At 44.8% G+C, this 17,148-nt stretch overlaps 1 protein-coding gene across 1 annotated transcript in view; it reads left to right on the plus strand.

Moving 5' to 3' along the window:
* Window positions 1-6,493: 6,493 nt before the first annotated feature.
* The window catches only part of STK10 (serine/threonine kinase 10), a 253,740-nt gene continuing 243,085 nt past the window's right edge, over window positions 6,494-17,148 (plus strand). The window contains exon 1 of the mRNA XM_073620588.1: window positions 6,494-6,781. Within this exon, the coding sequence (XP_073476689.1) occupies window positions 6,629-6,781 (153 nt within the window). The 5' untranslated portion in view covers window positions 6,494-6,628. The remainder of the gene's footprint in view (window positions 6,782-17,148) is intronic.

Consider the following 17,148-nt stretch of genomic DNA (forward strand, 5'->3'; position numbering starts at 1 on the left):
GCGTCTGTCCACCGACTCGGTCGATCGGCTGACCTTCATAAAAATGAATGAGTCTTGGATCACCACCAGCTACCAAGCACCTGATGCTGATGTAACCGAATAATTTTTTTTGAAATCTCAGATCCCTTCAAAGACTGCCTATGCTGATGCTGAGTGACTATCCCTGAGTAATTATCCTCTTCCTCCTCAATCATCACGCTGATAGCTTGTAAGAACATTTTTGGTTCTGGGCGCCACCACCAGTGCCTAAGGCACAATTTTTCAGCCCCTGTTTAACAGGGGCGTGTAATTACAATTTTTGATGTAATACTTTGCAGCAGGGCTCGTTCCTGCATTCCAACTAGAGTGTCTGTGAGGGGTTGCAGTGTTGTGGCACCAGCACCAGTGCCTAAGGCCCAATTTTTCTGCCCCTGTCTAACAGGGGCGTGTAATTACAATTTTTGATGCAATACTTTGCAGCAGGGCTCGTTCCTGCGTTCCAACTAGAGTGTCTGTGAGGGGTTGCAGTGTTGTGGCACCAGCACCAGTGCCTAAGGCCCAATTTTTCTGCCCCTGTCTAACAGGGGCGTGTAATTACAATTTTTGATGCAATACTTTGCAGCAGGGCTCGTTCCTGCGTTCCAACTAGAGTGTCTGTGAGGGGTTGCAGTGTTGTGGCACCAGCACCAGTGCCTAAGGCCCAATTTTTCTGCCCCTGTCTAACAGGGGCGTGTAATTACAATTTTTGAAGCAATACTTTGCAGCAGGGCTCGTTCCTGCATTCCAACTAGAGTGTCTGTGAGGGGTTGCAGTGTTGTGGCACCAGCACCAGTGCCTAAGGCCTAATTTTTCAGCTCCTGTTCAACAGGGGCATGTAATTACAATTCTTGATCTAATATTTCACAGCAGGGCCCTGTGAGGGCTTACAGTGTTGTGGCCACAGCAACACCTAAGGCCCAAATTTCTGCTGAGTACATAGGGCAGGACCCTACTTTCAAACATCTAACTTACAAACGACTCCTACTTGCAAACGGAAGGAGACAACAGGAAGTGAGATGAAATCTACCCCTAGGAAGGGAAATTCTCTCCTGTAAGAGTTAATATGGGAAAACAATTTCTCCTTTCCACTGATGCTTTCCAATCCTTGTTCCACAAAAAAACCCAAATTTTCAAAAAACATTTTTCATTGGGACAAAAAAGTGAGGTGAAATCTTCTGAAGAGGAGGAAAGACAGCAAAACAAATGTCACAGGGGTGATAACCCTTCCCTATGTTTTCCAAAAAGCTTAGAAAAGATTTTTTGGCTGGAGCTAAACACGTTAAAAATGTTCAAAATTACAAACAGATTCTACTTAACAACAAACCTACAGTCCCTGTCTTGTTTGCACCGCCTGTATACTGCTGTTCAGAGTATATAGGGCCTGGTGGCCCCACACCTTTCCTTATTTTAATTTGGGTGCGGGGTTCCCCTTAATATCCATACAAGACCCAAAGGGCCTGGTAATGGACTGGGGGGTACCCATGCCGTTTGTCTCACTGATTTTCATCCATATTGCCATGACCCGACATGACATTAAACCCGCAAGCAGTTTTAAATTAGATTTTTTCCTTTAAAAATGACATTTGGTGCAGGGACTGTTCTAAACATGGGAAACACGCGTCACTTTACAGGCATACTATAGACACCCCCCAGGTACGATATTTAAAGGAATATTTCACTTTTTTTTTTTTTACTTTAAGCATCATTAAAATCACTGCTCCCGAAAAAACGGCCGTTTTTAAAAGTTTTTTTTGCATTGATACATGTCCCCTGGGGTAGGACCCGGGTCCCCAAACCCTTTTTAGGACAATACCATGCAAATTAGCCTTTAAAATGAGCACTTTTGATTTCGAACGTTCGAGTCCCATAGACGTCAATGGGGTTCTAACGTTCGTGCGAACTTTCGGTCCGTTCGCGGGTTCTGGTGCGAACCGAACCGGGGGGGTGTTCGGCTCATCCCTACACTCCACTAACACCTGTTGGGAACATGATGATTAGTGCTCAAAGGAATAAGCCGAGTCATCCTCCAATAATCATACCAGAGATTCTACCTGAGCCTTAAGGAAGGGGGGAGAAAAGTCATCACTAACTGACAGTTAGCGTCAGTATTAGGTAGGATTAAAAAAGAAAAATGCACACACTTTCTGGGCTGTACTACGGATACAAAAACCTAACATACACATATGTGGTATCGCTGCAATCATCGGGAGCAGAAGAATTTATTTTGGGTTGTTCTTTGGTGGTAGGTTATGGTAATAGCAAGAAATTTACAGTTAAATTAAAATAAAATATATATATTTTTTACTATTCTGGGACAGTTTTCCCTTTGATAATAATAAAAAAAAACAAAAAACAAAAAAAAACAGGAGATATCCATTACCATTTACCACCAAATGAAAACTCAATTTGTCCTGAAAAAATACAAGGTATAATCCACCTGGATGCACAAAGTAGTTGTGATGATATGTACAGTTTTACCAACACATGTCATAATTGCAAAAATGGCTTAGGCATTTAGATTTGTTATACCCCTAGGCGCAAAGGGGTTAAGGTAAAGCCATACCTTATGTCTACGTAGTCACTGCTAACAAATTATGTCCACTATAGCATTGCTCATGCCAAGCAGTAGCATGTCTGCAATCTCTGATTGAGATGGTCAGAATCTCTTGTATGTCTGCAGTCTCTGACAGTCCTCTGCTGCATTACAAATACTGTGTGCAGCGATTTGGGGTTGTCAGGGGGAACAGTTGAGGTTCCCTATATTTAGCAAGTTGACTACCATTGTTCTACATGTTAAGAACTTAGGAGCTTCTCATGTTTATGTCCCCATGTACTCAGATTTGCAGTCTCTTAGCAGCCAGTAAAGTTTGTACAGTGAACAGGAGTCTCTAGCTAGTAGTGTCTGGAAGTACAATTAAACACAATTCAAAAATTCCCGCCAGTGAAACGCATAGTAGATTCCAGCTACAAGCAGTACCTTTTGCAGATAAATTTGTGCCATGTTCCTACATTAGTATTCCAAGCGCTGTCTTATTTTGGGAGGGTTATGGGAAATTGCCCTCCTCAAACAGGTTATGGTGCTAATTCTGTAGGTAATTAGGAAAACCAGAGCCTTTGCTAAGTGGAAGAACAAGTTTAATAGAACATTTGTCAGTGTCTCCACCTAGGAGTGGGGGATTCCTTTCCTGGAAAATATACTAGTAATCTAAACAAAGTGATTGGGGGCAAAGGAACTACTGCACCCAGCATATAACAATAACCATAAGCTTACAGATATATCAGTATAGATATAATGCAAACATTATATGATAAAAGATTAGCATTAGTACATACACATCCAATATACAAACATATACCAAATGGGCCCAAAAGATCTCTGGTGGAATTGTGTAAAGAGTCCTGGTGGAATTGTGTATTTATTGTACACAGTTTTTTGTTTTTTTTAGCAAAGATTCTTCTGGATGAAAGTGGCAACAAGGTTCAGTTGCAGCCCTGGGAGATGATCACAGTTGTACCGTCTGGTCCTGAAGAGCTGATTAGTGGTGGTGCAGAAGTCCTCCAACTGGCACTCAATCAGCCCAGGAAGCAGCTTCTTACTGACAACATCGGTGGTGTATGACACTGGAACTCAAAGTAAGCCTATCTATTCTGTTTCTCAGTCCCTAATCTGCTTTGCAACTGGACCTCTAGCAGCCTATAGGCTGTCGGATGTCTAACTTGACCCTTTCCTAAGTTGTTTACTGAGCTAAAGCTAGCTAGAGAATTTCAGACAAAAGCTGCATATAAACTCTATTTTAAAAAAGAAGTTCACCTAATAGTATACTGCAAGGCAGGGACAGTCCCTCCATTAAGGGTGCATGGGCGCTGCCTCCTCTCTCCAGCCACCCCCCCTATATGACTAATAAATAGATTCATGCGTTGCAAAAAATCTATCCATGGCTGCCACTGCCACCCCCCTATTCAGGCGTCCGACCCCTTTTCGACGCTAGGCGCCTGAATTACATCAGTCGGGGGTGTTTTTTTAAGCACCTGATTAGAGCCATAGGCTCTAATAGGCTTCAAAAAAAGGTGGACTCGGAGTGCAGAGCATTGCGCTCACAGTCCACCCAGGTGTGTTAGAAAAGCGAATGAATATTCTCTTTTCTAACACTGAACTGCTCTCAGCCAATCAGGAGGCGTGGGTCTAATACCTGTCACCTGATTTGCTGAAGGCACTGGCGATCCCATTGGCCGCCTAACAGAAGGCAAGAAGAGACACATGGAGGACACAGGAGGTGCCAACTGACCCGCGCTACCCGTCTCACAGCTCGCTGCCATCACCCGCTGCCTGACCCGCCACCCCGATGGGGTAAGTGCCGGGCAGACAGCAAGCGAGCAGGCGGGCAGCCAGGCGGGGGGGGGGGGGGTGTCACAGTTAGCTGTATATGATGGGCACAGTGGCTGTATATGATGGGCACAGTTGGCTGCATATGATGAGCACAGTGGCTGTATAAGATGGGCACAGTGACTGCATATGATGGGCACAGTGGCTGCATATGATGGCACAGTGAGGCTGCATTTGATGTTTTTGTTTCAGTATTTTTCTGTTCATTTGCGCCCCCCAAAAATGCAGAGCACCAGTCGCCACTGCTGCAAGGTGACCACTACACACATACAGTAGCCCAGACTAAGTTAAGATGTCTGGCATTGTGCATATGGGATAATTAAAAAAGGACAGATACACTTCTATCACCAGACTTCAATATACACAAAAGCAGCAATTATGTTTCTACTTCCCAGAAATACCCCTTTATAAGATATCATAATCTTCCAATTGAGGTTTCTGACCCAGCTAGAAGGTACAGTAAGTACTTGCTTTTAATGAACTAACTCACAATATTTACCTTTAAATAAAGACACTGGATGAAATCACTTACATCAGAGTTCCCAGCATTCCCCTTTAATCAGGGTCCCTAGAGCACCCCTTACATCAGAGTCTGCAAAGCCCCCCTTACATCAGAGTTTGCAGAGCCTGTGGACTCTGGTGTCAAGGGGAACATTGATGTAAGGGGGTCTCTGCTCACCAAAGCCCCCTTACATCAGAGTCCTCAAAGCACCCCTTACATTAGAGTCCCCCTTAAATTAGTGTACTATGTGGAGAGGAAGGGAGAGGGGAGACTAGAGAGATGGATGATGAGCTCACTAAGGCATCGGTAGTTGGCACCTTTCTTCATTGGGCTGTTAGGCTTCAAACTTCCTGCCTACACATCCCCTTCTCAGAGGCACAGCATTGCTGGGGAGTGGAGCAGACACAAGAGGAGAAGGGTGGGAGGAGGAGAAGTTGATCAGCTCTCTCTCTCCTCTCCTGTCTGTGCAGGGGGGAGGGGGAAACTATCAGTGCTGGCTCTGGGCTGTGTGAGAGAGACACTAGCAGCTCAGAGCCCTGCAGCTAGCAACCTTGCTGGGGAGCCACAGTCTGGGGCCCCCCCATAGTGGGGGAACTCAAGGGCCCGGTTGCAAGTGCGACCCTGGTGGTTCTGCCACTTCTATTAGATGTTACACCCTAAATATAGGCGTACTATGTAATATGGTGTAAGGGTTCTTTTACCCTCGTGGTAATGCTTATTGTCCAACTCAGACAGCTCTAGAGCCACCAGATCATTTTTTTAGGGCTCTCAAAGGCGTGACACCCCCTGCTGGCAGCATCCATGGTAGTTCCCAGGCTCTCCTGCAGTGGATCACTTTTCAGAGAGCGGCATAGCTGTGTCTGAGAGGCATTCAAGGGGGCACTACCGCTGTCTCTCAACACCGGTTTTTCTTTTTACCCTTATATTGTGGGACCACATGGCAAATGTGAGCCAAGCATTTGCTTTGGGATCGCAGTGCGGTCCTATTGATTTCACTGGGTGAGCTTGTCAAACTTTGCAGTCCAAGTTAAAAATGCATCAGTCGCAGCATGTGTGTAACCCTGTTAGGCTGCAGTGTTAGGATTTGGGTAGGCAGACTGGGGGGGCGGTAAAACCTTATTACTGCCCTCCGGCCAACAGTGTTAAAAGAAACCTAAAAATGGAAGTGGCCTTTAAATCTTACAGGTGTAAATGGGGATTGACAGCTGGCAGTCTGATGACATTGGTGACGTCACATCCAAGTCTAGGGGGCTTTAAATGTCTACACAAGGGGGCTATACATGTAACTAACATACACATATATTCTTATGGGAAGCTTGTTGTTGCAATGAAGAGTGTGATGAAAGGAAGGCTCTCTATATGAATGGCAGTGAGTTTACTGCAATACTTGTAGAAGAGACGTTTTCACATAAAGCACAATATAAAGGACAACACAAAACACACAAAAACCAGCATCAGACCGATAACTTCTGCATCCAAAAATAACTCGGGCTTGGCACGCCGTCTTTATAGTTGCCTGTGAGCAGGCCCCGCCCATCCTAGGTGTAGTTTCGGCATGTGGCGCTAGACTCCGCCCCTGGGCGGAGTGAGGGGTGTGAGTTTGGTGCTGAGCCGCTCTCTTCTCTGGGACGTGAGTTGTGTGGCAGTGTAGTCCCGTGTGGCCGGAGCCTCCTCCGGGGGCTGTTGTGAGACTTCGTCCGGGTGTACTGAGCTCGGCTTCGGACATGGCTTTCGCTAACTTTCGCCGCATTTTGCGGTTCACTGGGGACAAGAGGAAGCTGCGGGAGTACGAGCACGTCCGGAGGGACCTGGACCCCAACCTGGTGTGGGAGATAGTGGGCGAGCTGGGGGATGGAGCATTCGGCAAGGTGTACAAGGTGAGCCGGGGGCGGGGCGTGCTGGCCTGGGAGGTCAGGTGACCTCTGTGTACAGGGCATGTACCCTGCATAGTCCTCCACCTGTCATAGAGCTGTGTATGGTCCTCCACCTGTCATAGAGCTGTGTATGGTCCTCCACCTGTCATAGATCTGTGTATGGTCCTCCACCTGTCATAGAGCTGTGTATGGTCCTCCACCTGTCATAGAGCTGTGTATGGTCCTCCACCTGTCATAGAGCTGTGTATGGTCCTCCACCTGTCATAGAGCTGTGTATGGTCCTCCACCTGTCATAGAGCTGTGTATGGTCCTCCACCTGTCATAGATCTGTGTATGGTCCTCCACCTGTCATAGAGCTGTGTATGGTCCTCCACCTGTCATAGAGCTGTGTATGGTCCTCCACCTGTCATAGAGCTGTGTATGGTCCTCCACCTGTCATAGATCTGTGTATGGTCCTCCACCTGTCATAGATCTGTGTATGGTCCTCCACCTGTCATAGAGCTGTGTATGGTCCTCCACCTGTCATAGAGCTGTGTATGGTCCTCCACCTGTCATAGAGCTGTGTATGGTCCTCCACCTGTCATAGATCTGTGTATGGTCCTCCACCTGTCATAGATCTGTGTATGGTCCTCCACCTGTCATAGATCTGTGTATGGTCCTCCACCTGTCATAGAGCCCCGTGTATGGCCCTCCACCTGTCATAGAGCCCCGTGTATGGCCCTCCACCTGTCATAGAGCCCCGTGTATGGCCCTCCACCTGTCATAGAGCCCCGTGTATGGCCCTCCACCTGTCATAGAGCCCCGTGTATGGCCCTCCACCTGTCATAGAGCCCCGTGTATGGCCCTCCACCTGTCATAGAGCCCCGTGTATGGCCCTCCACCTGTCATAGAGCCCCGTGTATGGCCCTCCACCTGTCATAGAGCCCCGTGTATGGCCCTCCACCTGTCATAGAGCCCCGTGTATGGCCCTCCACCTGTCATAGAGCCCCGTGTATGGCCCTCCACCTGTCATAGAGCCCCGTGTATGGCCCTCCACCTGTCATAGAGCCCCGTGTATGGCCCTCCACCTGTCATAGAGCCCCGTGTATGGCCCTCCACCTGTCATAGAGCCCCGTGTATGGCCCTCCACCTGTCATAGAGCCCCGTGTATGGCCCTCCACCTGTCATAGAGCCCCGTGTATGGCCCTCCACCTGTCATAGAGCCCCGTGTATGGTCCTCCACCTGTCATAGAGCCCCGTGTATGGTCCTCCACCTGTCATAGAGCCCCGTGTATGGTCCTCCACCTGTCATAGAGCCCCGTGTATGGTCCTCCACCTGTCAGTTGTTCACTGCCCCCTAAAAGTCCCTCTTAGAGGAACTTTCTTTAGCTTTATCCATTCACTTTAATGGGACGGCTGGTGATGTGGCAGTGACACAGCAAGGTGAGGGTCGTGGCGACAGCAGGTGAGTGGATGCCTGCTAACGGGCACCACCATGATGGATCTGGATTGACAGGTGCTCTTTAAATGTAAGGACTCATTCTTACTGGTAGTTAGAATCTTTAATATTTGCAAACAAAATGAAGGTTTCCGATTTAGAATAATAAGCGCTCAGGTTAGTAAAACAGCAATATCAGAACCAATTCAATCATACAGTTTGTTGTGTACAAAGATTTGCAAAACAATGGGATAAAGTAATGTTCCTGAACTTTGTTTTATCTCATGGTTACTGTGAAATTGTGTGAATGCATCAATGCAGTGCATGTTATCTCAGCTTGCAGAGCTTGGATTCATTGAATGAGTTTACCAAAAATGTAAATGTTGCAGAATATACAGCCTCATGCTACATAACTAAGCTCCATTTCATGGAGAATAAACTAAATTATTACTGTATCTTTAAATAGAAAACTATATTTGGATTTGGATTGGAGTTTTTTTTACTCCAAAGCATTTTTATTAAAATAAATTTGATAAAAATCAGATTTTTAAATTAAAAAAAAAAAAAAAAAAAATATTGAAATAAAAAAAAAATCTAATTTGTATCCACCCTGATGTGAATAAAGTTTTTAAAATACATAATGCTAATGCTCTTGAACCTAATTCAGTTCCCTATAAGTATAATCATTTAGTTTTGTTTCTTATGGATCATAATGACCTGTTTCAGCTTGTTTGGCTTATGAATCATAAACTGCTTCAGTGCTTTTTACTTTTATTTAAAGGGATAGTCTACCCAAAATGGATATTTCAGTTATGGGTAGAAGATGAAGTTATAAAACATTCAATGCCTTCTTAGATGTCATTGTAGCTTTTCTAGCACCCACCACTTGGCCTTAGGGCCCTTTTACACAATGCCGCTCCACTTTGTTCAGCATGAGATCTGTGAGCAGATCATCTGCTGAATAGGACAGATGTCAAGTGTTTTTTTTTAATATTCGTGCCTGTTCAGTTTGTGTCCACGTTTACACAGTGGACATGGGAGGACCTATGATAGTTCTAGGGATGGCCAGATGTAAACCAACTTTTGTCTGTCTGTTTACATTAGGTTACTTCTAATCCGTCACGTTTAGGTAAAAAAAAATGGAAAAGAGCGCAATCCTTTTCTGTGGTATGGGGTGTTTTTTTTTTTTTTTTCTCTGGATGTATTTAGAGGTAGGCAGACACAATTCCATTTACTTCAGGCTGCCTATAGACCAAGATGCAGCTTCCAATTGGGTCTGCCTGAAACACAGACAGGCGGACCTGATCATAAAGCCTGTGTGAAAGAGAACCTAGTCTAGCTACGGTGTTCGAAGAGGTCTCACTCATGCTACAATTTTCATAATAAAGTAGAGCTGATAACAATACTGTTTAGACTCCAATCCCTGGTTCACACCAGTGTGATTTATCATGCAATTTAACAGTTCAAAATCGTATGACAAGTCGCATCCCAGTGTCGGCGATGGAACTGTTCAACTTGTTGCAACTCAAATCGCAGTGACTTTGAAAAAAGGTCTAAGCATTACTTTTTTGCGATTTCATTGCTACTTGCATTGACTTCTTTTAAATAAAGTCACAAGCCACAATGAAAGCCCAAATTGCGCTAATCTGCGATGACGTAGCACGATTTCAAAGCTGCACTGTTGTGAATCAGAGCCAAACAAAACTTGTCACCATTTTCTCATCGGTGCTGTATTGTTGCTGCATCTAAATGCTCAAATATTGTAACTATCATATAGATGAACAGCACACACTTGGTATTTTGACCCTGCATGAAAACAGAGGTGAAAATGCAGACAGTGTACATACTCCCAGGTAATGGAATCCGGCACAATCGATGACGAACATTTTACACAGATCACTGACTGCATGTTCCCATGGCTTGTTTAAAAAAAGGATTTCATGAACACTAAGGCTCGGTTCACACTGGGGCAACACGACTTCAGCGCGACTTTGCACGGCGGCTTCGACGCGACTTCGACGCGACTTTGACGCAACTTCGACGCGACTTTAGCAAATTACAAGGCGACTTGAAGTCGCCTGCATGACAGGCGACTTCGCCTGTGGCCAATCAGCTCTCTGGGAGGGAGGGGGGGAGGGAGGGGTTTTCCCTGCAAAGTCGCTTGACTTTACAGAGAGATCCGACTTGGAGGCGACTTCCATTGATTTCTATGGTACAGGTCGCCTACCAAGTCGGATCAAAGTAGTACAGGGAGTACGCTCTGAAGTCAGAGCGACTTCAGTAGCGTCTATTAAGACGCTAGCGTTAACTCCCATTCAAACTATTTCTGGGGCGACTTGAGGCGACTTGAGGGCGTACAAGTCGGATCCCAAGTCGCCCCAGTGTGAACCGAGCCTAAGGCCTCATGTACACTGCTGTTGGTAAACGGACATTTAGGAGAAGTTGGGCATTTTTTTCAGCTGCTCCTGAACTCTCCTCTGTTATCTTATCAGTACATGTACACAGGGTCGTTTATAGTCATTTCTAGGCAGTTGCGTTTTAGAGGCTTTTTTTGGAACCCAAAAAATGCGTTCAGAAGCTGTGTTTATAGGCACTCCAAACACGGCTAAACACGTTTAGGTGCGTTTTTCGTCTAGTAGTGTTTTTAAAGGGAAACATTTTATTTATTACTTTTGAGCCTGAAAAATGCTAAAACCACACCAAAAACTAAATTCTCACTGTATGCAAGCTTGATATACCATGTGATATTCCCCTCATCAGCCAATTATGCCGTACAATATACAACTTGCATTAGTTGATGGATATATATATATATATATATATATATATATATATATATATATATATATATATATATATATATATGAGACAGACAAAAGGATTGTGGAGAGAGATTGATAAATATATACACATACCTGAGAGTCACCAACAGACATTCCTCTGGTGGCACGCTTTTCCTCATGTTGGTGTCCATGCGAACTAGACGGGGTCTAACCTTTTCCAACAAGAACGTCAAAGGTGGCAATTGACATGCCTGTAAGATTAAAAAAATTTTCTGGGTAATTACGCAGCTGAACATACATATTAGAAAAGTATCCTGTGGACATGCGACGAACTCTGGTCCTCTCACGCAATTTTCTACGTCTTTGGAGCCACAGCAAAAGCAACAGCAGGAGCATTTCCTCACACATGGTCATCATCCATATTACCAAACCAACCAAAAAATAACAGCTAGCTACAAACAAGCACGCTTTCTCAGCTGCTACTCACACTGTTCTCTCACAGAATGGCTGAAATAGTTAAATACTTGTTTTTAGTGCTTTCTAATCATTTGGGAGGGTCTCCTGAGGTTATCTTTAGCAAACACTGCTTGTAAATGCTGCTAAACACAGGTTTTTAAACATGGATTACTAACTGTGATATTCCAGAGTTCAGGAGAGGTTGAGAAACATCCCCGTCGCCGGTGCAAACTCTGCTGAACACATGTTTTTAAAAGCTGAAACTGGCGTTTTAGAAACGCCCATTTTGCCGCATTTGCATGCCGCGTTTAGCTGCGTTTTACCGCATTTGCATCTAGAAGTGTCTGCAGAGCAGAGAACGACGTTTTGTGCCCCAACTTTGGGGCCCCGTATTTCAGGGCCACTTGGAGCTAGGAACCCCAAATTTGGTATGCAAACACAACTAGCACTACAACATATCCAAATTTGGGGTTCCTAGCACCAAGTGGCCCTGAGATACGGGGCCCCAAAGTTGGGGCGCAAAATGTCATTCTCTGATTTTGGGGCCCCGTATCTCAGGGTCACTTGGTGCTAGGAACCCTAAATTTGATGTGCTAATACAGTGGAACTAGCACTACAACATATCCAAAGCTGGGGTTCCTAGCACCAAGTGGCCCCAAAGACGGGGTGCAAAATGTCATTCTCTGCTGCAGAAAAGTGCTTGACATTTTGCGACCCAAATTTGGGGCCCCGTATCTCGGGGCCACTTGATTCTAGGAACCCCCAATTTGGATATGTTGTAGGGCTAGTTCCACTCTGTTTGCACACCAAATGTGGGGTTCCTAGCACCTAGTGACCCCGAGATACGCTGCCCCAAAATCAGAGAATGTCATTTTGTGACCCAACTTTGGGGCCCCGTATTTTGGGGCCACTTGGTGCTAGGAACCCCACATTTTGGTGTACAAACACAGTGAAACTAGCTCTACATTATATCCAAATTTGGGGTTCCTAGCACCAAGTGACTGTGCCACTTGGTGCTAGGAACCCCAATATGTTTTAATGCTAGTTCCACTGTGTTTGCACACCAAATTTGGGGTTCCTAGCACTAAGTGGCCCCGAGATATGGGGCCCCCAAAGTCTGGTCGCAAAATGTCATTCTCTGCTGCAGTTTATCATCATATTTCTGTGTTTTTTGGTCCAAAAAATAGGGTTCCTTTTAAAAACACTTATAAACTCAAACGCGGTACCGGCGTTTAGCCACGTTTGGCGTCTGAAACGTGGAAAACCTTTGTGTCTGGATCCATTTTTTTGCTTCTGGAAAAACGAGGTTAAACACAACTGCCTAAAAAACGCTAAAAAACGCCAAAAAACGAGACTGTGTACATGGACACATAGGATAACTTTGAATGAGTTCAGGGGCAGTTGAAAAAGTGTCCAACCGCCTCTGAACGCGCGTTTAACAGCGTCTCGTGTGCATGAGGCTTTATGCATCATGTACGCTGCTGCTGGTAAACGGATGTTCAGAGGCAGTTGGCTGCTTTTTTCAGCTGCTCGTGAACTCATTCAATGTTATCTTATCAGTACATGTACACAGGTTTGTTTAATGTCGTTTTTAGGCAGTTGAGTTTAGAGGCCTTTTTTTGGAAAGCAAAAAAATGAGTTCAGATGCTGAGTTTAGAGGCATTTCAAGTGCTAAACGCACTAAGTCACGTTTAGCCGCGTTTCGTTTACAGGCTTTTTTCATTTTTGGCTATTTTGGGGAAATTTTATTTTTTTTTCCAAATGGGGCAAAACGGACCTTTTAAATGTGGGTTACTATCTGTCAAGTTGGAACATTAGACATTACCCACTGACTACTTTTCTGGTAAGATGTAAATAGTTGTGGTGAAAAAAAAAAAATATATATATATATATATATATATATATATAGTATGTATTTATTCCATACTTTCAGTCTTGTGCCTGCTGTCATTACTTTACACTGGGAATATGTTAACAATTTTGGAGCACTAGAAGCCCAATTGAACTTTTAGTTTAGACCCACTAAATTCATTACAGGTGCAAGTGTGCAAAGTCTTACTTAGCCACAACTTGAGTTAAAAAGCCTGTCCCCTGCCAGCAAACTACAGAGAGGGACCCTGAGGGCTGGCTCACACCAGATGATTTTTTTAATCTGCATCAAAAGTGCATGCATGATGTTTTCAATGTATTCCAATTACCCTAGTTCACTCCAGTGCAGCGTGTTCCAGTGCAGTCAACAAAAGTAGAACATGCTGCATGTGGGAAAAGGCATCCGAAACTCGTCAAAACTCACATGTTCTGAACTGAGATGAAGGAAAACGCCTAAAAAATGTGAATGCAGAGGTAAAACACACTATAGGTCTGACGCAGTGGGAAGTGCATTGAACCTCTGCAATGAGACCTTTGCTTCCCCACAGAGGCAAGGGTCCTTGGTGACACTGTCTTGCTCTGGAAAGTGTAATCAGGATTTTTTCTGTATAGGCAATATTTTTTACACTGTAAATGGCATCCATTCATATGCCATTATTTACTATTGTGATAGCTGTTTGGCCACAGCTATCGTATGGTACAGGTCTGACCTGACTGGGCCCTGTACCATGTGGTCACTGTGACCAATCCGAGCTCACAATAGTAAGCAATGGCTATGAGTGACAGCCATTGTTAACAACTGACGTGATCACTGTGATTGGTTACAGCAATCACATGGTACCAGGGTTGCCCACAGCAACCCAATAAAACAATCTGTTCTGGCCAGTGCACACAGTGGTGACAGATTGCGTTGCTGTGGAACAAGAGAGCACCTGTCTGTTTGTATTATTACTGGGTAGGAAGTGGTTAAATAAGTGCAAGAATCTGAAAAACAAACCTAGTACTGTGCAAAAGTTTTAGACAGGTATGAAAAAAATACTGTATATTATTATTATTATTATTATTATTATTATTCACAATTTTATATAGCGCCAGCAGTTTACGCAGCACTTTACAATGTAGAGGGGGGGACAGCACAATTACAATACAGTTCAATACAGAAGGGACAGGAGGGCCCTGCTCGTAGAGCTTACATTCTAAAGGGAGGGCGTGGTGATACAGAAGGTAATAGATGGGGGTGTAAATAATGAATGCTTTCAGGAATAAACTTATTTAATAGTTTTATTTTTATCAATTCACAAAATAGAAAGTAAATTAACAAAACAGCATCAATTCTTCTAGGTACACTTGCACACAGTTGTTGAAGGGGCTAGGCATGTAGATTTTTCCAAACATCTTGGAGAACTAACCAGAGATCTTCTGTGGATGTAGGCTGCCTCAAATCCTCCCCTCTCTTCATGTAATCCCAGACAGATTTGATGATGTTAAGATCAGGGCTCTGTGGGGGCCAAAACATCACTTCCAGGACTGCTTGTTCTCCTTTGTGCTGAAGATGGTTCCTAATAACATTGGCTGTTTGGGATTGTTGTTCTGCTGCAGAATAAATTCGGGGCCAATCGCACATGTCCCCTGGTGGTTTGGCATGATGGATAAGTATCTGCCTGTATTTCTCAGCATTGAGGACACTATTGATCCTGACCAAATCTCCAACTCCATTTGGATAAATGCAGCTCCAAACTTGCAGGGAACCTCCACCATGCTTCACTGTTACCTGCAGACACTCATTATTGTACCCCCCTCCAGCCCTTTCAGCAAAAAAACTGCCTCCCGCTACAGCCAAGCATTAAGATTTTTGACTCGTCAGTCCAGAGCACCTGCTGCCATTTTTCTGCACCCCAGTTTCTATGTTTTTCATGCATCGGACGTGGAAACAAGGCTAAGCAATTCAATGATGTACGAAAACATTCTATGTTTTCGTACATCAATGAATTGCTTAGCCTTGTTTCCACGTCCGATGCATGAAAACATAGAAACTGGGGTTCAAAAAATGGCAGCAAGTCCTCTGGACTGACAAATCATAATTAGAAATATTTGGCTGCAGCAGGAGGCAGTTAAGAACTATCTTCAGTGTAAAGAAAAACAAGGAGTCTTGGAAGTAATGGTTTGGCCACCACAGAGCCCTGATCGCAACACTATTAAGTCTGGGATTACATGAAGAGAGCAGTGTCTGTCAACCGCTGGCTCTCTGCTCTGCCCCTTCAGCTCTCACTGAAGCATTGGGCAGGAGAGGGGGCGAGAGCGACTGGTGGTTCCTGACATTGTTGGCATCCCACCAGAGTCAGGAGTCGGACTGTGACGTCAGCTGACAGCAGATTTTAGCCCTCTGTTGGCTAATTGTGGGTCAAAGGAAAGCACAAATTGTGACCCAAATGAGAAATATGGGCAAAAGCGCTTTGGCCATACATCCTTTTTTTTTTTTTTTTACTATTCCTCATGCATGTGCATTTTACCATGATTGCAAAAAATGCTAGAACCACTGTGGCAGTAAAATGTGTAACAAAGAGATTTTAAAGGGTAAGTTCACCTTTGCAGAAAAAGGTGAATGTACACCGGACCCCCTCCCCCATCGCACGCAGTCCTGCTGTACCTGAAGCCCGGTGATCTCCTGCACTGACAAATCGTATCGCCGATTTACCGGCACGGTGATCAGAAATCCCCTGTGGCTAATGCTGCGCACACACGAGCGGACTTTTCGACCGACTGAACTCCGAAGGACTTTTCGATGGAGTTTCAACAAAACGGACTTGCCTACACACGATCACACCAAAGTCCGACTGATTCGACTGTGATGACGTACCACCGGACTAGAATAAGGAAGTTCATAGCCAGTAGCCAATAGCTGCCCTTGCGTCGTTTTTGGTCAGATGTGAACACGTGCCATTGAAATGAATGTGATTTTGCGCGCTGGACATTTTTTGGGCGTTTTACGAGCTGAAAACGATCAGGTGTGAATGCAGCCTTAGACCCCATACACACTATTAGATTTTCTGCAGTTTTTTTTTGTCTTCAGTTATACCAAAACCATTTAGTGCAAAGACCTACCTGATAGAAAATCTAATGGTGTGTGTAATAGGGAATTAATCTCCTAAACCTATCTCGTAGAGGTACGGATTGGAGTGCATCCTGTCAGTGCTGGAGAAGAGGAGAGAAAGCCGCTGTGATTTCAAATCCCCGGACCGGTAAATCGGCGATACAATGTGTCAGGAGATCGGCAGCCTCAGGTACAGCAGGACGGGGTGCGATGGGGGAGGGGGTCCAGTGTAAGTTCACATTACAGATCCTTTTTTAAAGGTGAACTTGCACATATAGATATAGAGAGAAAATCCTATATTTGCATGCCCCTAGTAGGGCAGCCTATTCATTTCAATGTGCTGCGCTACCCGTAAGAAATGCAGGGAAAGCAGTCCTACGCCGCCCCTTCTTCCCTTTTTTTTTTTTTTTTTTTTTTTTTTTTTTTGTGCTGCATTGACTTCCATATTTCTGCTGCACCATGCGATTTAGCATGTGCAAAATCATGCTGCTGATGCATGGATGTGCCTTTAGCAATTAATGCCACCCGCATGCCTGCTGGAATGCAGCACATTTCTCAGAGATATGAACTTCTGAACCCCAAGGGCCTGGTATGCATAGGGAGAGGGGGGCACAATGTTGCTTTTTGGTTGGGGTTTAATGTTTTCTTTACATTCAGCTGTCAGTGGGGAACCCGCTGATAGCTGATGAGTAATCTGTTAAGGACGTGGCAGCCGGCTTCCCGACCTGCTCCTTAGCACCCAGCTCAATGCAAC

The sequence above is a fragment of the Aquarana catesbeiana genome, linkage group LG03, assembly GCF_042186555.1.
Source record: "Aquarana catesbeiana isolate 2022-GZ linkage group LG03, ASM4218655v1, whole genome shotgun sequence".
NCBI classification, from domain to species: Eukaryota; Metazoa; Chordata; class Amphibia; order Anura; family Ranidae; genus Aquarana; species Aquarana catesbeiana.